The sequence below is a fragment of the Aethalodelphis obliquidens genome, unplaced genomic scaffold (assembly GCF_003676395.1).
Source record: "Aethalodelphis obliquidens isolate GAN/ISIS:26980383/991018 unplaced genomic scaffold, ASM367639v1 scaffold52, whole genome shotgun sequence".
NCBI lineage: Eukaryota > Metazoa > Chordata > Mammalia > Artiodactyla > Delphinidae > Aethalodelphis > Aethalodelphis obliquidens.
The window spans coordinates 12233723-12258715 of record NW_020837996.1 but is presented as its reverse complement, the minus strand read 5'-3'; the positions used below and the strand labels follow the sequence as shown (position 1 = coordinate 12258715).

At 37.5% G+C, this 24993-nt stretch overlaps 1 protein-coding gene and 1 non-coding gene across 2 annotated transcripts; one reads left to right on the top strand and one right to left on the bottom strand.

Moving 5' to 3' along the window:
* Positions 1–2834: 2834 nt before the first annotated feature.
* Positions 2835–2998, bottom strand: LOC113608318 (U1 spliceosomal RNA). Its single transcript, XR_003428305.1, has one exon. It is a non-coding gene; the product is annotated as a U1 spliceosomal RNA (small nuclear RNA).
* On the top strand, positions 2933–24766 carry LOC113608294 (peptidyl-prolyl cis-trans isomerase-like 3). Its single transcript, XM_027084423.1, has 3 exons — positions 2933–2990; positions 5667–5768; positions 24011–24766. Exons 1-3 carry the CDS (start codon positions 2933–2935, stop codon positions 24493–24495), a joined length of 645 nt encoding a protein of 214 aa, XP_026940224.1. The 3' UTR covers positions 24496–24766.
* The last annotated feature ends 227 nt before the right edge of the window (positions 24767–24993 follow it).

Here is a 24993-nt window from a genome sequence, read left to right as displayed (position 1 = left end):
CTGATGGCATCCTGTAGACAACATTAACACCATACAAGGATGCTGAATAAGAATTTCCAGAACTCTGCAGTTAAAAAGTGATGGAATTCATGAGACTGCTAACCCAAATCCATTGCAACAAGAATTAATTACATAGGACTAAATGAATTGATGAGGGATGATGGTGGGTTTTAAAAAATATTGTTGACATTTTAATATATATTAACAAATATGAAATTTAATATATATCCTGTGTTATCTATTATACATACAAACACATATAAAGCCTTTAATTTGGAGCTATCTGTAAGTCCTAATGATTTAATATTTTAATAGACTGCACTGGTAGGCTGAAGTGAAACTTTTAAAATTAAGATACATTTTCACTGACACCCAGAAATTCAGAAACTCTAATTGCCATCTCTTTACTTTTCATGGTAGTATAGTTATTTCCATAGGTTCTTTAAAAATCTGTCCTCTTTTTTCCCAGGATATAATTGAAAATGTTGGTTATGCAACCAAAGACTTGTCTGGAATGTCCTGCTTAAGAACGATGCTCATATAATCGGGTTTGCCCAGCCACTTTAAGGTGCTTTATGGAACCAATTCTTACAAAGCTTGCCCAGGAAAAGTGGTCTGGTATCTATCTGGCTTACAGGATGTAAGCAAGGTTACTTCCAGGCAGGCCAGTAACACTGGACATTGGGGTCCTCCAAAAGAGAGGTATGTGCCCAAATAATTTTTATATATATATGCATGTATATATATATAAAATAGGTGAAATCTGAAGAAAGAATTTCTTGAGTTTGTGTCCTAGCTTCAAATAGTAAAAAATAAAAAACTTTTAAAGGATTTTACAGTCCAATATGAGGTTCTTCACAAAAACATCCGGCATAGCAAGCTTAAGAAGGCCTACATGGTAAGTCTGCGCTTTTTCTGCTCTTATGCAAATAACCAGGTTAAACCCAATACAGCTGGTAGCCTTATTTTGTGACCAAACAAAAACATCTTTCTATGGTTTTTCTTTTTCTATCATAAGGGAGAAGACTATAGGGAAAAAATCTATTCTTCAACGGAAAACATCTATTCTTCAACTGAAACAAATCTTTCTGTGTTATCGGATTCTGTTTCTATTAGAGCTATTGTACAGCCCTGTAAATTGTAAATAACTAACAGCAGTTCAGAATAACCCTTCCTCAGGAAGGGAAGACAGGCCTTGGGTGTAGATGCCAGCTATCCCCACCAAGAGAATCAGGAACATGAATTTCTCCCCCATCTTCAGAATTCAATTCTTAGCCTTCCTATATTTGCAATGTTCCCTTTCCTGATATGTGAGGCTACTTTCCTCTCAGTTTTCCAGGAGCCCGTTTGGGGAACGTTGCATCCTATTAAACTTTAATCTTGTTATCTGAAGCTACATAGAGTTCAGAAACCGGGGAACAGGAGAAGGGATTCTTAAGCCAGGACCTGGGACTCAGGTTTATTATTTTTTTAATTTCAAAAGACTTGAAGGTTTTTATAGTAATTTGTCCATTTGTATGTTTTCACTAGTAACAAATTATATATTATGAATATACCATGTATTTTAAAAAAATAGGATATCTGAGAAGGTGCAAATAATAGAACCAGCACGGTAGTGGGGTGTTCAACGTCCTTGTCACCCTCCCTCCATGAGCAGCGTCTCCTCTTAGCAGCCAAAGCAGAAACTCAACAGCAGCTGAAACTAGCACCTTTCTTCTTTTTGCCTGAGCTACTTGGATGCCATAAACTTCAACCCTAAAGTGTGGCAGAAACAGAAGACACCATCCTCCTATTAGAAGAAACAAATCTATTACAAAGGAAAATATTGGGGGTTAGGTTAAACAGGGACCACACTTTTTCTTTAAATTTTATTTTAACATCTTTATTAGAGTATAATCGCTTTAAAATGTTGTTTTAGTTTCTGCTGTATAACAAAGTGAATCAGCTATATATATACATATATCCCCATATCACCTCCCTCTTGCGTCTTCCTCCCACCCTCCCTATCCCACCCCTCTAGGTGGTCACAAAGCACCAAGCTGATCTCCCTGTGCTATGCGGCTGCTTCCCACTAGCTATCTATTTTACATTTGGTAGTGTGTATATGTCCATGCCACTCTCTCACTTCATCCCAGCTTCCCCTTCCCCGTGTCCTCAAGTCCATTCTTATAGAACTTGCTAGCATAAAATATTTTGTTTTTATGGTCTAAATTTTCTCTTTGAAAGGATTTTTTTTCTGTTGGAGGGTAAAACAGACAAACTATATGTGACACAACCCAGAAGACACTGCCCAGAGCAGTGACATAGGAAACCTGAGGAACCTAGCATCCAAGGCTCTCTGGGAGGCATGGAAGGGCACAGTTACTGATTCTTGACATCTTCGACACTTGTAGGAAGTCTGCACTTGTATCTGACCTGCTTGCTGCTCCCTCAGGATTTTCATGCTCGCAGAACCTGTTTAGTTCTGAGGACTGGCCTTTGTCTCTCAGCTTTGCAGAAGGAAGGAAGGGGGCCTGCAATCACAGCAATATTTAGCTATGGGTCCCACCTGGGCCTGAAGGACTTTTTTGTGTTGACTACGTTCCCTTACATGAAGTCCACAACTTATACCCAGTCCATTCTGTAAGGTCAGGTTCATGACTGACATTGATCCTGGCCTTCAGTATCTCCACTATCGCAAGACCAGACTGTTTGGATCAGGGCCTGCCTGGGCTCTGCTCAGAGGTTGGTACTAGTTTGTTTTGAGTGACCTATTGACTTTTCTTTCTCCTGAGACAAATCCACTGTAACAAATGTCTCATCCTTTGCCTGGGTTTACTTTTTTTTTTTTTCCTTAGGGGAAAGTGCAAACGCAGTCCCCCACTAACACAAATTATGCAGTCGCGTTTCCCACATTTGGGGAAATCACAGGGGTCAGCACATCCGGAGTGCAATGGATAAGCCTTGCCCTGGGAAAACCACCTTCGTGATCATGGTATCTCCCCTGCCAGGTAAGTATGGGGTTTACTTTTTTGAAGATCCTGTTCCTTATGGGGAAGGATCTGAGGTGTCTTTCTCAAGAAGGTCTCTGTCCTGGGCACCAGAGTGAAGCTTAACTTCACTCTGGCAAGGGAGGTCCCCAACCCAGAATCCACTTCTGAATGCTTTCCTAATATGAGCCCTTTTTGTTCTTTTGGGTCTAAATCAGCGCTCTAACTCTTTCTCAGGAATTAAAACTTAGGGATTTATACTCTTGCCTATTGAGTGTGCCCTATCTTTCCTCCACCTGTGTAGTTCAGCTACACTGTGCCAGATTTTATTTTGGGTGCAGGGAGAGAGGACTGAAAAATATGTTTCCTCTGTTCCCCAGTCTGATGTGCCTCTGCAAGTCTATGGCCAGTATCAAAGTGGGACCATCTCAGAACTACCTGCCCTTTTGCATCCACAGGTATGGGTTAGCAATAGTACTATCCATGGTGGGCAGCATCTGCTTTGTGATTACTTCTTCCTCATGAACTTCTTAATGATTTGTTCCAAGGAACTGGGAAACCTTGGTTATGGAGTCTGCTCCTGAACCCTCAGAAGGGTGTCTAAGGAGGGAAAGGTGATTCGGTAAAGAGGCCAGAATTGTACCTTTCTGATCTGATACAATAGTATGGATTAAGAACCTTAATAGGATCTACTGTTTCTTCCACATACAGCCAAATATTAGCTGGGTGCAGCTTTACTCCTTGAGTTCTTGGAAATGACCCCATCATTTTCAAGGTCGTCAAAGACTGGAGTTTTTGCAGGAATTTTTGCTCATCCCCATGTCTTTACTCTCAGAATTTCTTCTTTTAACTCCAGCTGCCCTACAAAATCTGGTCTTTCTTTGGATCAACCCAGACATAGAACCCAGTCCCAACTTGAAGTTTACCCCCAAACCCCACTTCCACAAAAACAAACAAACACACACACGACTGAGCAATATATCCTCAATTAAATATATCATAGGAGTGACAAAGCAAGAGGGAAGTGCTAGCACATCCCATGGTAAATAATTTAACAACCTCTCTTAGTAACTGTCTGCCATGTCCTTTGAGGTGTTCTGCCCTGAGGTCTATCAAGTCCCCTCATCTACGCATGGAGTGCCTACCCTGCTGGTACCTCTCTCCCAGGTCCTTATCACCCCTAACATTTTAAATGTTCAAGTCTCCTACATCCTACTCTAAGCCACACACCTAAACACAGTGTGTTGTGGAAAGTGAGTGAGGATTTCTCCATAGCAAAATCCAATTTCTTATGAGATCACCTGGGATTACACAGAGCAGGATTTATGGTTGTACTGAATTACATACATAGTTATTTCCTCTGTGAATGGTTGCTTGATTTTTCTATTCTATTCTATAACTTCACCCAACCTACTATTCACTTTCTAATATTTTCAAAAATAAATAATGAAGTTACTTGACTGTGTGTATATATTATACACACACATGCATACATATGTCTACATGTGAACTATACATATAACAGAGTTGGACTAATGTCAGTTTCATTATTAAGATTACAAACTGCTGAAATCAAGCACTACATCATTTACTTTGACTTCCTCAATTGCCCTCCAATTTTAATGAGCCTTGGTCTAGGACACCACACCTTCTCACCCATATGATGGGGTTTTATCAAGATTGACAGCTCCTTTTTTGGCAGTTCTTTCCTGTAATAAAAGCTTCTCCATAGTCAGCTCTCCACAAAAACTTAGACTTCACCTTGTGCCCTGCCCCATATCTGCTCTCACTGCACTGCAGGAAGTTTGTTTAGAAAATTCCCTCAAAATCCTAGGATCTCTGGCATTATTATTTATGTAAAGACTCACTGTTTAGATTTGGGAATAAGACAAACTGAGTTCAAATCCCTGTTCTGGCACTTATCAGTTATATGAATTGGTGTAAGTCATTTTCTTTGATATTCAGTTTTCTTATATACAATATTGAGATTAGCATCTTTAGTCTATCTTTAAAAAATCTACACACATACACAAATATACAGGCACAGGATGAAGACTCCTAAAAAAAGAAGAATAAGGAGGAAAGCCTAGCAATATTGTTTGGAAAATATAATAGAAAGCTACCATAGTTAAAGTAGTCTGGTCCGGAAGCAGAACAAGATTATAAAAAAAAAAAAAGAAACAGAAAAGAGTTCAAAATCAATTTAAAGATACACAGAAATTTTGCATTTGATTCAAGTCATTTCAAATAATTGGAAAAAGTTACAGTCAACATATTCCATGGAGGAAGATGGGAAACTGAAAAGTGGATTTTTAGAATGATGAGTTAGTTTTCAGAACACCTGGGTACTTGAACTCCCTTTTCTCCCCCTGGTGAGAATAGGGACCTCCTGACACAGAGCTTATACAGGAACTTGGATGTCTCTACATATTTTCATAAATTTTCTTGGACTGATAATGAAGGCCACAAGTAAACGGTGGCTTTGTTAGGGCAATAACAGCTTTCCAGGCCCAGCAGGCCCTAGTAAGTTGAGCAGGAAATCACCCACAGCTGCCTGACATCTTCAAGACTCTGAGGGACAGAGAAGGCTCCTGTGAGAAGTGCTGTGTCTACTCATGACATGGGAGGGAATCTTTTTTTATTTCTATATTGTGTGAGCATCTCTGACAATGTGCTATTTCTTCCCATTAATCATAGGCCCACCTTACTATCTGAAGAGCCCATCTATAGAGTATGAAATTAATTCTTTACCTCATTCCTTCTATGAAAATCAGTATCAGTCAAATCAAAGATTTAAAGGTAAAGAAAAAAACACAAAACACTGGATATTTTTTTTCTTAAACATCTCAGAGTGGGAAAGTTTTTCTAAATATGGCTCAAAAACTACTTTCAAAAGTTATCAATAAACTCGAATACACGGGGAAAACATTTCTCTACTTGGGAAAAGATATATATACAGACATACAGACTAAAAAGCCAAAAACACTGGACAAATTGGAAGAAATTATTTTCCACCAAATACTGAAGGATTTATCTCTTTAATGTATAAGTTGTTCTTACAAAACAATAAAAATATAAAACATTCAGTAGGAAAAAATGAGTATATGGCAAGAATACAGCTCAAAGAAAAGTAATGTAAGTAATTTTAAACCTTTGAGAAAAATGTTCAGCCTTACTCATAATGTAAGAAATCCAAATTGAAATCCAAAAGTTGACATTTTTAAACTGCCTGATTGACAAAGCTAAGAAAGTTTAATAAATAACCATATCAGATAGGATATAGGTGAAAAAGGCACATTTACCTTTGATTACTATGGAACATAAATGGTTCCAACCACCATGGAACACAACTAAATGACATTTTTAAAAATTTGAAATGCATATGCCTGCATCAGAAATTCGATTCCTACAAATGTATCCAAAAGATTTACCCATGGATGTGTATCGAAGAATTTCAATATGGTAGCTCGGTGATAGAAAAGAACGGAAAATAACAAAAAATATTCATAAACAAGGACCTAGTCAAATAAGTAATGTATGTTCATGCAACATTAAGCTATGCAGTAGCTTAAAAGGACTGGGTAATTTCCACTGAGTGATACAGAATTGCCAAAATATATAAGAGCAAGGTGAAGAAAAATGTTTATAGTAGGTTACAGTTGTGTTACATGCTAGAGGCCATGTATCTCTATGTTCTTATATATATGCACAGACTACTGGCAGGGTATTCAAGAAACTAGGAAAGTTAGTAGTCAGTGGATAGTGGTACTGGAGGGCCAGGGAGCAAAAATGTGAGAGGAACTTCTTTTTTTATTGAATGACTTTTTTGTTTTCAAATTATAGACTATGAGCATCTATTACCTTTTCAAATAAATGAATAATGAGATAAGAAAAAATACATAATAAATAATACAGTCATCCATGATAATCTGAGCATAGAAGAAAATGTCAGAGGATGTATGGATGCTTTTTCACCTATTTAAAAAATATATATTGATTCCAATATTGTGTGTGTGTGTGTGAATTTCTCTCTCTGCTTAAGAAAACAGTTTTCTTAGGTACTATTTTCTTATATATCAATTTATCTTAGTAAATTACAATTCAGGCAAATTAATTATCAACATCAAATGAAACAAATGTTTTGTTTTGAAAAAAGTGCTAAAGAATAATCATACCAAAAACTATATTCAGCTTTTATATGCTTTTATATTTAGTATATTATACTGATGTTTTATTAAAATTTGTTTTTCATTAAAATTAGTAAAAGGTTTGGATTTTTTATCATAGTTACTAATTTTCTGAATGCTTACATTTAAAGAACAAATGATTAATTATATGGTCATATTCTAGATTTTACACCATTACTTAAGAAAAACGTGTTGAATACAAATTTAACCTGATAATTAGAAATATTCAAAAATTATCTGCCCATTTTTTATCTTTTTATTTAGCTCATTTTATAAACATTTTTGCTACTTGGAGAATAAAATTATCCCCATGAGTGTTATGATTAGAATTTCAGTAGTACTCACTAAGCAGACTTCAAGTAGATCTTTAGTAGTGAGTTAACTGAATTAATCCATGGCATATCAGTGGCTAAAACGACATCATTTAAATACCTGTGCATAAAGTACCAGTTACGTTACTTAAAAAAAGTACTCAAAGATAGAATTATTGTTTGCAGCAGGGTTTAAAGAAACTTATTTCACTTATTTAGTAGCCAGCTCAATATAAAAATTTTTGTAATTTCTCCTTTTTCTCTTTCTCTATTTTTCTCTTTTCTCTCTCTCCTTATATCCTTTTTATGGGAGGAATCACAATAATTAACTATGAAAGGAAAACAGGATTGGAAACTCTATTTTTATATTTTTATCTGATCATACTATTTACATTTTCTATCTATAGAATATAAAATAATGAAGGTATGTCATTTGTATTTGTTATAGGAAACATTTTAAGTGGATGTCTGGGAAGGATATTACACATCCCTCTCCCCCTTGCTTTTTATACAATCTTCTTTTACAAGAAGATTATGACAATTAAAGAAAAGTATTTTGAGAATGTATTTAAAAGGCTGGATCCTATGTGATCACTGTCTATGTGATTATTTGCAGATCCCAAGACAACGGTTCAAGGACAGGTGGTTTATTTGGGAGGTGACCCTGGGAGACCCTGACAGAGGAACAGGGAAATGAGACAGAGAAGGAAAGAGAGCCCACAAAGTTCACGTTTTCATGTCAACTAACTGGATCCCAGTCCCCACTAGGATGAAGCTGGGGGCCAGCATGGCACCCGTGTCTCAGAGTCATCTTATCAGGGATCACTAGCTAAGCGTTAATTCTCTGGCCATTCAAGCTTGCAGCAGCCTGGGGAGAGCAGGCTCTGGCTGCCAGAAAGAATCCTCAGCAGGAAGTAAGGGCAATTATGCATGACAGTGGTAATGCCTGAGAGGATACAAGCAGGAAGCTTCAGCACTGCTTTAATCCCTGCCACTTAAAGTGCACTTGATCATAACTTCCTGTGGTCTAAAGTTTCATGTGTGTCTTCCCTCTCTACTGCCCTGATTTGGCTACTCCTGAGACTTGGGAGCTGGTCAGGACTTCTAGACAGGACTTGCCTGGAAGGGGAGTGAGGCCAGCTGGAGAGCAGATGAACATCAGGTCCATCATGCATGTAGTGTTTCATTTATGTTTGCCCATGTGGAAGGTATCCTGCTTCTACAAACATCCTCAATTTTTGTATGGGGATGATCCTCTCCCATGCACATCCTTTCAGTTCACATGAATCAGGGTGAGAACATGCTGGTTAAAGTCAGGACAGTTTAAATAGGGCAGATTAAATACTAGGATCTTTGCTAAGAATACCAGAAAAGATCTTTGCTCTGGAGCTGAAGTTGGAAAGATTCTGCCCTGGTACCTCTGTCTGCCATTATGTGATCACAGGGAAAGAACCTCTAGGAGTGGATCAGTGAGAGAGAGCTGAGAGCTCAAGGGTGAGAGAAATTAGGTTCTAAGCCATCATTTAGAGGTGCAGTCCCTGTCCCCGCCAGCCTGGGTGACCATAACCTCCGTGAATAAGTCGGTTGGAGTAAGACTTTTGGATTTGAATCCAGAAGGCTTCTAAATGCAATATTAGATTATCAGGTCATTATAATATAGAAAGTAATATTAATGTTCTATTTAAAAAATTTTCAGCAATAGGCAAATCTTTAATAAACAGAAACAAGTGTGACCGTGGCTAAGTTTTTAAAACTTTTTAGTGCCTTAGTATCCTCAGTAGTAGACTGAAGTAAATCACTGTACTGACATAATAGAGGGGCTGTGAACGGTAAACAAAAGCTACTAAAATTGTCAATTGTACAGTTTTTGTCACATCATATCATGAGCTCCGTGAGGACTACGACTCTGTCTGGTATCTATTTGTTAACCACTGTAAATCCAGCACCAACTATGCTGCTTGCACATAGTAAACCATCAACAGATGCATGGATGGAAGAAAGCAGAAGTGACAGTCAAAAACTGAGCAACTGTTATGGTACCAGCACCATCAGAAGACACTGGGCAGCCACAAACAATCAGTGCAGCCCTACTTGTAGGCATGCCTACTGAAAATGAGCTAGGAAGAATGAGGAAACAAATATTAAAATGCAAATTATATGTAGGTACTTTCTTATATACAGTATATGCTACCTCACATCATTCTAAAGCTTTGGCTATCTTTGGTTTTTACGTTCAAACTAGCACATGTGGGGTGATGTTGCCCACTGGTTATTATTTTATGAAAAAAACATTGCCAGAATATATTTTCTCGATTACATGGATATTTTATATAGACTTCTTTACTCTTGAGAAAAGAATCATGACTAAATCCCTCCAACATTTTCCCTTATAAGCAGTGCCTTGCCTGTGCTATATAATTCTGCTGTTAAAAGGACACTTTGGGATTATATGCTGAGTATATGAATGGTACTACCGTGGAAGTAACTTGATTTTAAGTCTCTCAATATGAGCTGGCTGGTTTTACTATTACTTTTGAGTCATGACTCCTTTGATAAATACCATTTTTAATGCTTCTCTCCCTCCATCAGGCCTAAGATAGAATATTACTCAGAATCGGAGAGTTTACCGTGTGGCTTTATGTCACATGGAAAGAGCAGAATACAGCCAGAGTAAAAACCCACCTCTCCACACCCTAAAACATTCAAGGTCTAGGTCTGTCTTAGAATCCAACAGTAAAATTGAAATTCATATTTTGATCAGGTAACCAATTCAAGCATTCAAGAATATGTTCATCAAGTTGCATGCTATTTTTTTACCATCCCACTATACCAGGGTAACTTTCCCAGATTCTCATTTACTCAAGGGCTGCCTCTTCCTTTTACCAGTGTTTCCTCTTGATATGTCCTCAGTAAATAGGAACTAATTTCAATATACGTTGGTTAATTCATTAAACAAATATTTGTTTAGAGCCTAAAAGAAAAAGCCACTGGGCTAACACTGATTAAAGTAAAACATAACGAGAATCATAAATGCCCTGCAACAGGAATACCAATAATAAAATTGCAATACCCAACATTTCTTTTTTTTTTTTTTTTTCTTTGCGGTACGTGGGCCTCTCACTGTTGTGGCCTCTCCCGTTGCGGAGCACAGGCTCCGGACGCGCAGGCTCAGCGGCCATGGCTCACGGGCCCAGCCGCTCTGCGGCATGTGGGATCTTCCCGGACCGGGGCACGAACCCGTGTCCCCTGCATCGGCAGGTGGACTCTCAACCACTGCACCACCAGGGAACATTTCTTAAAGTCAATGGAATATCTTACATCAGTCAACTGGGTGACTCAAATTGTCTATTCCCAGAATAAACACTTTGTTTTATCCATAGTAGGCCCTTGATGGAGCAGAACGGAATCATATTTGACATTCACTGGGTTTGGCAACTGCCATCATTGTTTAATCAGATACTTATAAGAATTCTTCATTTGTTATTATTGTTTCTAAATTACAAACAAGACAAAGATCAACAATTATTCAGTACTTTGGGCTTCAATCAAAATAAACTCAATGGAGTGTATCAGTCATATCCCATCCCACAAAATTCCATTTCACTGTACTCTCAATAATACTTCCTCCAGCATAGTGGATGAAATCCTGTGAGTTAACTTGCTTATTTATCAACAATCACAAAGACCACATTTCACTGCAGATGAACCATCCATTTTCAATTTATGACTTTTTTTCTTTGTGTATGAACAAATTGAGAAGGAATCAGGAAATTAAAGGTAAGCATTCTAGCTAAAAAAAAGACTCTATTCATTTTCTACTTAATCTCATAAAATATCTTTCTTTTTCTAGAAACTACCCCCCTTCCTTCAAATAACCACAAGAAAATGACATTTGCAGTACTTCAAACTAAAGTTATGTATCATGGTATTGCAAATGTTTTCTAAAAGGTCAAAACACATTTTCTACTGTAAACATTGTTGGTCCAGAAGCAACACAAATTTTTTAAATTATAGTGTTTAAAATCACTGAATATATATGTGAATATATACATTACATGTATGTAATTGTGTATGTGTACACACACACACATTTAATAGATTCACATGCAAGATGTTCCTCCCTCCCTCCCTCTTTCTCTCTCTCTTTCTTTCCTTCTCTCTTTCTCTCTCTCTTTCTTCCTTTCTAAAACACACTGAAAAACACTTAAATTCCTTAAGCATATTGCTTGGGTCTTCTATTTTATTTTTATATTCTTTCTACAGCACTTATATTGAAGACAAGGAATACAATCGTGGCATTCAATAATTGCTTTCTAACGATATACGATAAAGGAAAATTTAAAGGCTCTATTGTCCATAGAACACAAACTACTTAATAGTGACAATATGTATAGCCTTGTATTATAATGTTAATATAGAAGTACATAATATAATTATATGAAATAATCATTATCCATTTTAATTATAAAATATATATTATATAGTACATTATAAATACTGATACTATATAACACACAGTATAATATAAAATCCAAAGTTCTAAGTATGGGATGATATTAAGACATCGTCTAAACATATTTTTGTTCATCTCTATATACATAGTTCCTTTACAAGTAGTTTAAAAAACTGCTGAAGATGTAGGAACAACCAAGTTACTTCTCAGAGAAACCCCCAAAATGTCTACCTCCTTAATTATAGATTATAGAAAGAAGAGCAAGGCATTATCATCATGACCGTTGAGGGAAATGAAATACATCTTCAAGATCCCATGTGAAAAACTCTCTGCTATCTAAATTATTTTTCTCAGTAAATAAGATAGGCTTTTGAGGGAGATATAATGTCTAGGTTTTTGAGGGAGACACAGGTATGTGAAATACAGCAGAGCTAACTGGAGGTAATTCCAACCATCAGACCATCAGAAATATATTTGTATGACAGATACATTTTAAATGGTAGAAGTACATGACCTAGTTTATTAGTTAAGTTACATTTACTGTCAGCAACAGAAACCAACTCTGGTAGCTGCAAGCAAGTGGATGGATATCTATTTGAGTAATACGATGACTCCATAGAGCACTGGAAGTTTGGAGACTCAGACTTAGAAAACAAAGGTTCATGTTAGGGTGGACAGCTACTGAACAGAAAACATGGCTTTTTCTTTCTTTCTTTGTCTAAAAAGTTTATTTATTTTTAAAAATATTACATTTTAATTTTTATTTCTTTTTTTTCATCTTTATTGGAGTATAATTGCTTTACAATGGTGTATTAGTTTCAGCTATATACAAAGTGAATCAGCTATATGTATACATATATCCCCATATATCCTCCCTCTTGGGTCTCCCTCCCACACTCCCTAATCCACCCTTCTAGGTGGATACAAAGCACCGAACTGATCTCAATGTGCTATGTGGCTGCTTCCCATTAGCAATCCATTTTACATTTGGCAGTGTATATATGTCCATGCCACTCTCTCACTTCGTCCCAGCTTCCCCTTCCCCTCCCCCATGTCCTCATGTCCATTCTCTATGTCTGCGATTTTATTCCTGTCCTGCCCCTAGGTTCTTCAGAAGCATTTTTTTTTCAGATTCCATATATATGTGTTAGCATATGGTATTTATTTTTCTCTTTCTGACGTACTTCAGTCTGTATGACAGACTCTAGGTCCATCCACCTCACTACAAATAACTCAATTTCGTTTCTTTTTATGGCTGAGTAATATTCCATTGTCTATATGTGCCACATCTTCTTTATCCATTCATCTGTCAATGGACACTTAGGTTGCTTCCATGTCCTGGCTATTGTAAATAGAGCAGCAATGAATATTGTGGTACATGACTCTTTTTGAATTATGGTTTTCTCAGGGTATATGCCCAGTAGTGGGAATGCTGGGTCATATGGTAGTTCTATTCCTAGTTTTTTTAAGGAACCTCCATACTGTTCTCCATAGTGGCGGTATCAAGTAGCATTCCCACCAAAAGTGCAAGAGGGTTCCCCTTACTCCACACCCTCTCCAGCATCTACTGTTTGTAGATTTTTAAATGATGGCCATTCTGACTGGTGTGAGGCAATATGTCATTGTAGTTTTGATTTGCATTTCTTGAATAATTAGTGATGGTGAGCTTCATTTCATGTGTGTGTTGGCAATCTGTATATATTCTTTGGAGAAATGTCTATTTAGGTCTTCTTCCCATTGTTGGATTGGGTTGTTTGTTTTTTTGATATTGAGCCATATAAGCTGCTTGTATATTTTAGAGATTAATCATTTGTCAGTTGCTTTGTTAGCAAATATTTGCTCCCATTCAAGGACTGTCTTTTCGTGTTGTTTATGGTTTCCTTTGCTGTTCAAAAGCTTTTAAGTTTCATTAGGTCCCATTTGTTTATTTTTGTTTTTATTTACATTTCTCTAGGAGGTGGGTCAAAAAGGATCTTGCTGTGATTTATATCATAAAGCATTCTGCCTATGATTTCCTCTAAGAGTTTTATAGTGTCTGGCCTTACATTTAAGTCTTTAATCCATTTTGCATTTATTTTGGTGTATGGGAGTGTTCTAATTTCATTCTTTTACATGTAGCTGTCCAGTTTTCCCAGCACCACTTATTGAAGAGGCTGTCTTTCTCCACTGAATGTTCTTGCCTCCTTTACCAAAGATAAGGTAACCATATGTGCAGGGGTTTATCTCTGGGCTTTCTATCCTGTTCCATTAATCTAAATTTCTGTTTTTGTGCCAGTACCATACTGTGTTCATTACTGTAGCTTTGTAGTAGAGTCTGAAGTAAGGGAGCCTGATTCCTCCAGCTCCATTTTTCTTTCTCAAGATTGCTTTGGCTATTTGGGGTGTTTTGTGTTTCCATACAAATTGTGAAATTTTTTGTTCTAGTTGTGTGAAAAATGCCATTGGCAGTTTGATACGGATTGCAATGAATCTGTAGATTGCTTTGGGTAGTATAGTCATTTTCACAAGGTTGATTCTTCCAATCTAACAACATGGTATATTTCTCCATCTGTTTGTATCAACTTTAATTTCTTTCATCAGTGTCTTATAGTTATCTGCATATAGGTTTTGTCTCGTTAGGTAGGTTTATGCCTAGGTATTTTATGTTTTTTGTTGCAATGGTAAACGGAATGTTTCCTTATTTTCTCTTTCAAATTTTTCATCATTAGTGTATAGGAATGCAAGAGATTTGTGTGCATTAATTTTGTATCCTGCTACTTTACCAAATTCAATGATTAGCTCTAGCAGTTTTCTGATATCATCTTTAGGATTCTCTATGTATACTAATATGTCATCTGCAAACAGTGACAGTTTTACTTCTTTTCCAGTTTGGATACCATTTATTTCTTTTCCTTCTCTGATTGCTGTGGCTAAAACTTCCAAAACTATGTTGAATAATAGTGGTGAGAGTGGGCAACCATGTCACGTTCCTGATCTTAGACGAAATGGTTTCAATTTTTCACCATTGAGAAATGTTGGCTGTGGGGTTGTCATATATGGCCTTTACTATGCTGAGGTAAGTTCCCTTTATGCCTACTTCCTGGAGGGTTTCTATCAAAAATCGGTGTTGAATTTTGTTGAAAGCTTTTTCTGCATCTATTGAGTTGATCGTATGGTTTTTATCCTTCAATTTGTAATTATGGTTTTCACACTGATTGATTTGCATATACTGAAGAATCCTTCCATTTCTGGGATAAACCCCACTTGATCATGGTGTATGATCCTTTTAATGTACTGTTGGATTCTGTTTGCTAGTATTTTGTGGAGGAGTTTTGCATTTATATTCATCAGTGATATTGGCCTGTAGTTTTCTTTCTTTGTGACATCTTTGTCTGGTTTTGGTATCAGGGTGATGGTGGCCTCATAGAATGAGTTTGGGGTGTTTCTCCCTCTGCTAAATTCTGGAAGAGTTTCAGAAGGATAGGTGTTAGCTCTTCTGAAATTCTTGATAGAATTCACCTGTGAAGCCATCTGGTCTGGAACTTCTGTTGGAAGATTTTTAATCACAATCTCAATTTCAGTCCTTGTGATTGGTCTGTTTATATTTTCTTTTTCTTCTTGGTTCAGTCTTGGAAGGTTTTGCTTTTCTAAGAATGTGTCCATTTCTTCCAGGTTGTCCATTTTATTGGCATATAGTTGCTTGTGGTAATCTCTCATGATCCTTTGTATTTCTGCAGTGTCAGTTGTTACCTCTCCTTTTCCATTTCTAATTCTACTGAATTGAGTCTTCCTCCTTTTTTTCTTGATGAGTCTGGCTAATGGTTTATCAATTTTGTCTTCTCAAAGAACGAGCTTTTAGTTTTATTGATTTTTGCTATCATTTCCTTCATTTATTTTTCATTTATTTCTGATCTGATCTTTGTAATTTCTTTCCTTCTGCTAACTAACTTTGGGGTTTTTTTGTTCTTCTTTCTCTAACCGCATTAGGTGTAAGGTTAGGTTGTTTGTTTGAGACGTTTCTTGATTCTTGAGGTAGGATTGTATTGCTATAAACTTCCCTCTTAGAACTGATTTTGCTGCATCCCATAGGTATTCGGTTGTCGTGTTTTCATTGTCATTTGTTTCTAGGAATTTTTTGATTTCCTCTTTGATTCCTTCAGTGATCTCTTGGTTATTTAGTAGTGTATTGTTTAGCCTCCATGTGTTTGTATTTTTTACAGTTTTTTTCCTGTAATTGGTATCTAGTTTCATACCATTGTGGTCAGAAAAGATACTTGATACAATTTCAATTTTCTTAACTTTACCAAGCCTTGATTTGTGACCCAAGATATGATCTGTCCTGGAGAATATTCCAGGAGCACTTGAGAAGAATGTGTATTCTGTTGTTTTTTGATGGAATGTCCTATAAATATCAATTAAGTCCATCTTGTTTAATGTATCATTTAAAGCTTGTGTTTCCTTATTTATTTTCATTTTGGATTACCTGTCCATTGGTGGAAGTGGGGTGTTACAAAGTCCCCTACTATGATTGTGTTACCATCGATTTCCACTTTTATGGCTGTTAGTATTTGCCTTATGTATTGAGGTGTTCCTATGTTGGGTGCATAAATACTTACAATTGTCATATCCTCTTCTTGGATTGATCCCTTGATCACTGTGTAGTGTCCTTCTTTGTCTCTTGTAATAGTCTTTATTTTAAAGTCTATTTTGTCTGATATGGGAATTGCTACTCCAGCTTTCTTTTGATTTCCATTTGCATGGAATATCTTTTTCCATCCCCTCACTTTCAGTCTGTATGTGTCCATAGGTCTGAAGTGGGTCTCTTGTAGACAGCATATATATGGGTTTTGTTTTTGTATTCATTCAGCCAGTCTATGTCGTTTGGCTGGAGCCTTTAATCCATTTACATTTAAGGTAGTTATCAATATGTATTTTCCTATTACCATTTTCTTAATTGTTTTGGGTTTGTTTTTGTAGGTCTTTTCCTTCTCTTGTGTTTCCTGCCTAGAGAAGTTCCTTTAGCATTTGTTGTAATGTTGGTTTGGTGGTGCTGAATTCTCTTAGCTTTTGCTTGTCTGTAAAGGTTTTAATTTTTCCGTCGAATCTGAATGAGATACTTGCTGGGTAATCTTGGTTGTAGGTTTTTCCCTTTCATCACTTTAAATACATCCTGCCACTGCCTTCTGGCTTGCAGAGTTTCTGCTGAAAGATCAGCTGTTAACCCTATGGGGATTCCCTTGTATGTTATTTGTTGTTTTTCCCTTGCTGCTTTTAATATTTTTTCTTTGTATTTAATTTTTGATAGTTTGATTAATATGTATCTTGGTGTGTTTCTCCTTGGATTTGTGCTATATGGGACTTTCTGTGCTTTCTGGACTTGACTGACAATTTCCTTTCCTGTATCAGGGAAGTTTTCAACTATAATCTCTTTAAATATTTTCTCAGTCCCTTTTTTTTTCTCTTCTTCTTCTGGGACCCTTAAAATTCGAATGTTGGTGCATTTAATGTTGTCCCAGAGGTCTCTGAGACTGTCCTCAATTCTTTTCATTCTTTTTTCTTTATTCTGCTCTGCAGTAGTTATTTCCATTATTTTATCTTCCAAGTCACTTATCCCTTCTTCTGCCTCAGTTATTCTGCTATTGATTCCTTCCAAAGAATTTTTAATTTCATTTATTATGTCATTCATCATTGTTTGTTTGCTCTTTAGTTTTTCTAGGTCCTTGTTATATGTTTCTTGTGTTTTCTCCATTCTATTTCCAAGAATTTGGATCATATTTACTATCATTACTCTGAATTCTTTTTCAGGTAGACTGCGTATTTCCTCATTTGTTTGCTCTGGTGGGATTTTAACTTGCGTTTTCATCTGCTGCGTATTTCTCTGTCTTCTAAGTTTGCTTAGCTTACTGTGTTTGGGGTCTCCAGTTTGCAGGCTGCCAGTTCGTAGTTTATGTTGATTTTGGTGTCTGCCCCCAGTGGGTAAGGTTGGTTAAGGGGGTTTTGTAGCCTTCCTGGTGGAGGGGACTAGTGCCTGTGTTCTGGTTGGTGAGGTTGGATCTTGCCTTTCTGGTGGGCAGAACAACATCCGGTGGTGTGTTTTGGGGTTGTCTGTGACCTTTTTATGATTTTAGGTAGCCTCTCTAATGGGTGGGGTTGTGTTCTTGTCTTGCTAGTTGTTTGGCATAGGGTGTCCAGCACTGTAGCTCGCTGGTCGTTGAGTGAAGCTGGGTCTTAGCGTTGAGATGGAGATCTCTGGGAGAGCTGTCAATGTTTGATATTATCTGGGGCTGGGGGGTTTCTGGTTGACCAATGTCCTGAACTCAGCTCTCCCACCTCAGAAGCTTAGGCCTCACACCTGGCCAGAGCACCAAGACCCTGTCAGCCACACGACTCAGAAAAAAAGGGAGGCATGGCACGGGGTTATCAGCTTGGTGCTTTGTGACCACCTGGAGGGGTGGGAGGGAGGGAGACGCAAGAGGGAAGAGATATGGGAACATATGTATAACTGATTCACTTTGCTATAAAGCAGAAACTAACACACCACTGTAAAGCAATTATACCCCAATAAAGATGTTAAAAAAAAAAAGAAAAAAAAAGGAAAAAGGGAGAAAAGAAAAGAAAGAAGGAAAGAAAAAGTAAAATAAAGTTATTAAAATAATTATTATTAAATATAAAAAATTAAAAATAAAAAAGAAAGAAAAATAAATGGAAGGAAAGAAAGAAGAGAGCAACCAAACCAAAAAACAAATCCACCAATGATAACAAGTGCTAAACTCTATACTTAAAAAAAAAAACCCAGCCAGACAGAACCCTAGGACAAATGTAAAAGCAAAGCTATACAGGCAAAATCACACAAGGAAGCATTCACATACACACTCACAATAAAAGAAAAAGGAAAAATATATATATATATTTTTTAAAAAAAAACGGAAGTGGGCAACCGAATCAGTAAACAATGCTACCAGTGACAATAAGCTGTAAATACTAAACTAAGATCAACATAAAACCAGAAACGAATTAGAAGCAGAAAGCAAACCCCAATTCTACAGTTGCTCCCAAAGTCCACCGCCTCAGTTTTGGGATGATTCATTCATTGTCTATTCAGGTATTCCACGGATGCAGGGTACATCAAGTTGACTGTGGAGATTTGACAGGCTTCTCCTGAGCCTGCACAGAGAGATTTCCCCTTCTCTTCTTTGTTCACACAGCTCCTGGGGTTCAGCTTTGGATTTGGCCCTGCCTCTGTGTGTAGGCTACCTGAGGGCGTCTGTTCCCAGGCAGGCCAGGGTTAAAGTAGCAGCTGATTAGGGGGGCTCTGGCTCACTCAGGCTGGGGGCGGGTGGGAGAGAGGGGTACGGAATGCAGGGCGAGCCTGTGGTGGCAGAGGCCATCGTGATGTTGCAACAGCCTGAGGTGCACTGTGTGTTCTCCTGGGGGAGTTGTCCTTGGATCATGGGACCCTGGCAGTGGCGGGCTGCACAGGCTCCCAGGAGGGGAAGTGTGGATAGTGACCTGTACTTGCACACAGGCTTTTTGCTGGCTGCAGCAGCAGTCTTAGCATTTCATGCCCCTCTCTGGTGTCTATGCTGATAGCCGCGGTTCGCACCCATCTCTGGAGCTCTTTTAGGTGGTGCACTGAATCCCCTTGCCTTGCACACCCTGAAACAGTGGTCTCTTGACTCTTAGACAGTTCCAGACTTTTTCCCGGACTCCCTCCTGGCTAGCTGTGGAGCACTAGCCCCCTCAGGCTGTGTTCACGCAGCCAACCCCAGTCCTCTCCCTGGGATTTGACCTCCGAAGCCCAAGCCTCAGCTCCCAGCCCCTGCCCGCCCCAGTAGGTGAGCAGACAAGCCTCAGGCTGGTGAGTGGTGGTCGGCAGCAATCTTCTGTGCAGGAATCTCTCTGCTTTGCCCTCTGCACCCCTCTTGCTGTGCTCTCCTCCGTGGCTCTGAAGCTTTCCCCTGCCCACCCCCCGTCTCCACCAGTGAAGGGGCTTCCTAGTGTGTGGAAACTTTTCCTCCTTCACAGCTCCCTCCCAGAGGTGCAGGTCCTGTCCCTATTCTTTTGTCTCTGTTTTTCCTTTTTTCTTTTACCCTACACAGGTACATGGGGAGTTTCTTGCCTTTTGGGAAGTCTGAGATCTTCTGCCAGAGTTCAGTAGGTGTGCTGTAGGAGTTGTTCCACATGTAGATGTATTTTTGATGTATCTGTGGTGAGGAAGGTGATCTCCACATCTTACTCCTCTGCCAACTTGAAGGTTCCCCCAACTTTTTCTTTTTAAAAAGAAAAGTTTGGGTACCCCTCTGTAGCTGATGCAGTGAATGATTTCTAGAAGTATCCTACAGCATCATTTGCATCATTTGATCAAGATTCAAAATTCTGGGCAGGAGTATGCAATTAGCTAAGCTAATTCACATTTCTATGCCCTGGTTCTCGCAGGTGAGGTAAGACACAGTCTGATCCTTTTAGTTTTAGTTCTAGAGCATGTAGTACAACCTTGCACCAAAGCTACTTGAAATGCAAAATTCCTCCTCTAAAGGAAAAAGGGGGTGAAGACTATAGAGGTACTTTTTTGAAAAGCCAATATTCACTATACTTAGACATGACAGTAAGAAAATCTTTTCTCCATTTTACACATAGATCATTTTATAATAATCTTCCAAAGCTATGCCATTTATTTACTTACTTGTTTATTTATTTGTTTATTTCTCTTGTTCTTTGTCAGTTTAACTTGCTCATTGTCATCAATGACTAACATATAGGTCTCATAAGAACCAGAATTTGTCTCTCTGGTTCAATGCATTTAGACCAGATACTGGTAAATCAACACTTAGTTTATCAATATCTATTTGATGAACTACTTGACTGATCAATAAAAGGACATTGTAATGTGTGGAAAATACTACTTCCCCAATTTCTTTGCCCAACTGAATCCTTCTGAGTCACTTCTGACACAACTCTGTGGGGTATTTTCAACCTCAAATAATTGTTATGACATAGAAGCCTTGACTAAATCGGTGGAGAGCTTCCCACTGTGTTTTCACAGACTCAGCAGGTTTATCTCTACAGTCCCGTGTAGAAAGTGTATTTTTTACCTACTTTCTCTAATGGTCAGTGTGCTAGAGTTAACAATGAACTTGTGATGTTAAAGAATCAAGTGTGAAACAGATGCTTCCTCCTGGTCCCTCTGAAATTGTTTTAAGTTTCAAAAAGACATTTTCTAAATACCAATGGAATTTGAAAGATAAATGTAAACTGGACTTCTTAGAGTAGCTTTCACAGTGAGAAGCTTCTAACATCTAATTCTGAAGAAAGAGTCAACAGTAAAGATTTGAAAGGAGTAATGAGAGTTATTATGGCAAAAAATGTCAGAAAGGTATTCAGTGTTTGTTTGTTTGTTTGTTTGTGGGTGGACCTGGGGAAGATAAGTAGATGTCAAGATTTAGGTTTAGGGTCCAATAATTCTGGGTAATGCTTTCTGTCTAAAACCGTTTTGTCTTTTAACACCCAGTTCTAGGTTCAGGTAAGTAAAAGGCTTACCTGAACTTCCACAAGGTGGCCTCCCTTCTATGTTTCCATTACATGCTACTTCATTTGAAAATTTACCATATTTTTTTTACACTTAGTTTATTTTCTATATTTCTCTACTCAGATGCTATCATTCCAAATTCAGAAGCCCCATCTTATTGTTCTTTGTGCCCTCAGAACCTAGCTCAACATTGTACAGCACATATAGTTCAATATATTTTTCTTGAAATATTAATTGGTCTAAGGTAAATATTGTCATGTAACTTGCTGAAAAATCAATGATAAGCCTGACTTCTGGGTTATATGAAGAAAGGTAATATGTTAAAACAAGAAAACAATTTCTACCCCGGAACCCGTAATGAAATTCCCTCTCATCTGTTAAGTAGTAAATATTATGAAGTTTTAAAAAAAATCAGCAGTATGTAAATAATCAGCAAGGACCATCTCCTGAATATGAAAATAAAGTTCAGAGACAATAAGATAATTATTACCTTTCCGCTTTTAAAGAGTTAAGAGAGAAGGTGAGCAAATAGATGTAGTCAGGCAACAGGAAAAAGAAAAAAAGAAGGACAGGGAATTAGAAGTACAGAACAAGATACAGTTTCTCATCTTTGCCAGTCTACCTGGGATGACTTAGAAAAAAATGGATGAAGACAGAAAATTCCAGTGATACCTTGTTTCTGCCATGGCACTTTTAGATCCATTTTAATGAGGCTTTCAGAGTTTCCCAGAAAATAAACTCTCTCCCTCTCAGGGTTCCTATATTTTCCAGATGCTTCTGGACATCTGATAATTTCTGCAAAGACTTTGGCCATTAGTAATTTCCAGACATCACAGCCTTTACTAACAGAAAGCACTGGAAAATAATTCCTCTCATCTTTACAGACATTAGCTTTAGCTATCTATAGTAGGGCCCTTTTGCAGAAGAAGTGGAGTAGAGAAATCTTCCGCTAGATACTATAAAAAAATTCTTTTTTATGTTTTCACTTCTTTTGAAGGGATGCTTGCTTGCTTGCAAACTAACTCAATCAACCTTCTTCCCCATTACTCAATGAAAGGGCAAAAGCTTTATAGGGAAAAAAAAAAATAGGCTTCATGAACAGCCAATGTTCCACAAGCATTCAGCATAATGTGAAAGCACTGAATTATCTTCTAAAATAATATGATTTTTAATTAAGAAAATAAATGTAAAGAAGAGAAATTATTCATAATATAAAAGCCTTTTCATATAACTTTTATATGTTATCCTTGTTCCATTCTCAGAAAAATTTTTTTTTATTTACATAGTAGTTCCTGAATATTGTGTATCCCTTGTTAAATGTCATATTGAGGAAAAGTATATAGTTTAAAAGTGAACATTTCCATTAACCCCAGGCCCCAATGTCCTGGGTCCTGTAGTGAAGGCAGCATTAAGTAGAGTTCCCTTCTACTCTTTGGTGGACTTAAGGCATGAGGGAGAACTAAATTCTTGTTTTAATCTATTGAGATCTTTAGTTTGTTGATTTGCAAAGTGTAATCTAGCCTACTGTTTTAGATATGAGAGTTATATCTCTCATAAAATAAAAAAAGTATTCTTTTATTTTAGAACATATTATTCAAGTTTATGCTACTATGGACAAAGATTGTCACCTGCCATATCAGTGAACAAAGGATGTTGGGGCCATAAAGCCAACAGCCACTGCAGTCATCCTGCCCTACCTCGGATGGTGCACCTTGAGGGGATTCAGGATGGAGAAAACAGGATATTGGCCCTAGATACTTAAAGTGCATATGAAAGAAATGATTTCAGTGAGCCCAGACTCTTTCATCTTACCATATACAGAAAAGGGCTAAATTCAGTAAGCTGAGATGTCTGTTTTTCTTTAATTAACAGTCCTGGTTTCTTTTGCAAAAACTCCTACATATCCTGGCTCTTCCCTTACTTCTTTGGAACAGTCCCTTAGAGCTATCTAAGAGACTGTTTCCCAGGCTTAAGTCCTCAGTATGTCCACCAAATAATAAAAAATAATTCTCAACTAGGTTGTGCACTTTTTTCCAGTTGACACTACTTTGTATTTTTTCTATAACTTGCTCTTTTTTTTAACTTGGAAAATCACTGTTGTTAGTCCACATTAATCCACTTTATTCTTTTCAACAGATTTATGATATTTTACAAAATTAATGTAACATAACTGATATATCAAATTGGTTGAAAGAATATAAAATGTTGCAGAAGAGGACTCCATATGGACTCAAGCTTCCATAAAGAATAAAAGTGAATGAGGAGCCCAAGGCACTTCTAGAGGATGACCAGAGTTATGCTTGTTGTCCTAGTGTAATTATTAAAAGATAATTTTGACCCTTTCATAGTCAAAAGTGTACCTGGTGGGGAGAAATTAGTGTCTCCCTAGTTCTAGTCGTTTGGTTTGAGACAGGGAGAAGGGGGCGGAGGGAGGAGGCGAGCAGGTGAGGGGCGTTCTCTCTAATGGGTCCCTTGCTCGACCTCCGGTGGCCTGAAGAAACTTAATTTCGAATCTGCAGACCCGTGGGGGCAACTGCGATTGCACCTTTGCTCTTTTAACAACCGCTGTGCTAATCGAAGTGGTTAATCGGTGACACTGCATACAGATGTAGGTGATATTAAAATCGAAGTCTTCTGTGAGAGGACACCCAAAACATGTGAAAATTTCTTGGCTCTTTGTGCCAGTAATTACTACAATGGCTGTATATTTCATAGAAATATCAAGGGTTTCATGGTTCAAACAGGAGATCCAACAGGTACTGGAAGAGGAGGTAGCAGTATCTGGGGCAAGAAATTTGAAGATGAATACAGTGAATATCTTAAGCACAACGTTAGAGGTGTTGTATCTATGGCTAATAATGGCCCAAACACCAATGGATCTCAGTTCTTCATCACCTATGGGAAGCAGCCACATCTGGACATGAAATACACAGTATTTGGAAAGGTAATAGATGGTCTGGAGACTCTAGATGAATTGGAGAAGTTACCAGTAAATGAGAAGACATATCGACCTCTTAATGATGTACACATTAAGGACATAACTATTCATGCCAACCCATTTGCTCAGTAGCTATAATAGACCTGGACAAATACTTGGCAAACTATTCAAGGAACACACCTATTATGGTTTACCCAGTTTTAATTATGTCAGAGATTGCATCATTATACAACTTGTTTACAACTAAGATCTACTTGTTTACAGCTAAGATCTTCTATGAGTTGGTGGTACCAAGGGAAGCCAAACAGCTTTTACTCCTATTCTTAGAGGGTATTCTTTACTGTAACTATTACCTAATGCATTTCTTTAATTTTTTTTAAAAACCTTATGTTTAATTTTGTTTTTCCATATAAATATTCATTTAAAAATGCTGAGTCTCAAATCCAGGCATTGTTGAGCACCCTAATTACATGCTCCTACCATATGTAGTCCACATCCTGGAAATATTATTTTCTATTAATTATTTACTTTATACAGTTAGAAAGAGGAAGGACAAATAAAGAGATGGCCTAGAAAGGCCGGTCAAAAAAAAAAAAAAAAGTGAATGAAAAGAGCAGAAATAAGGAAGAT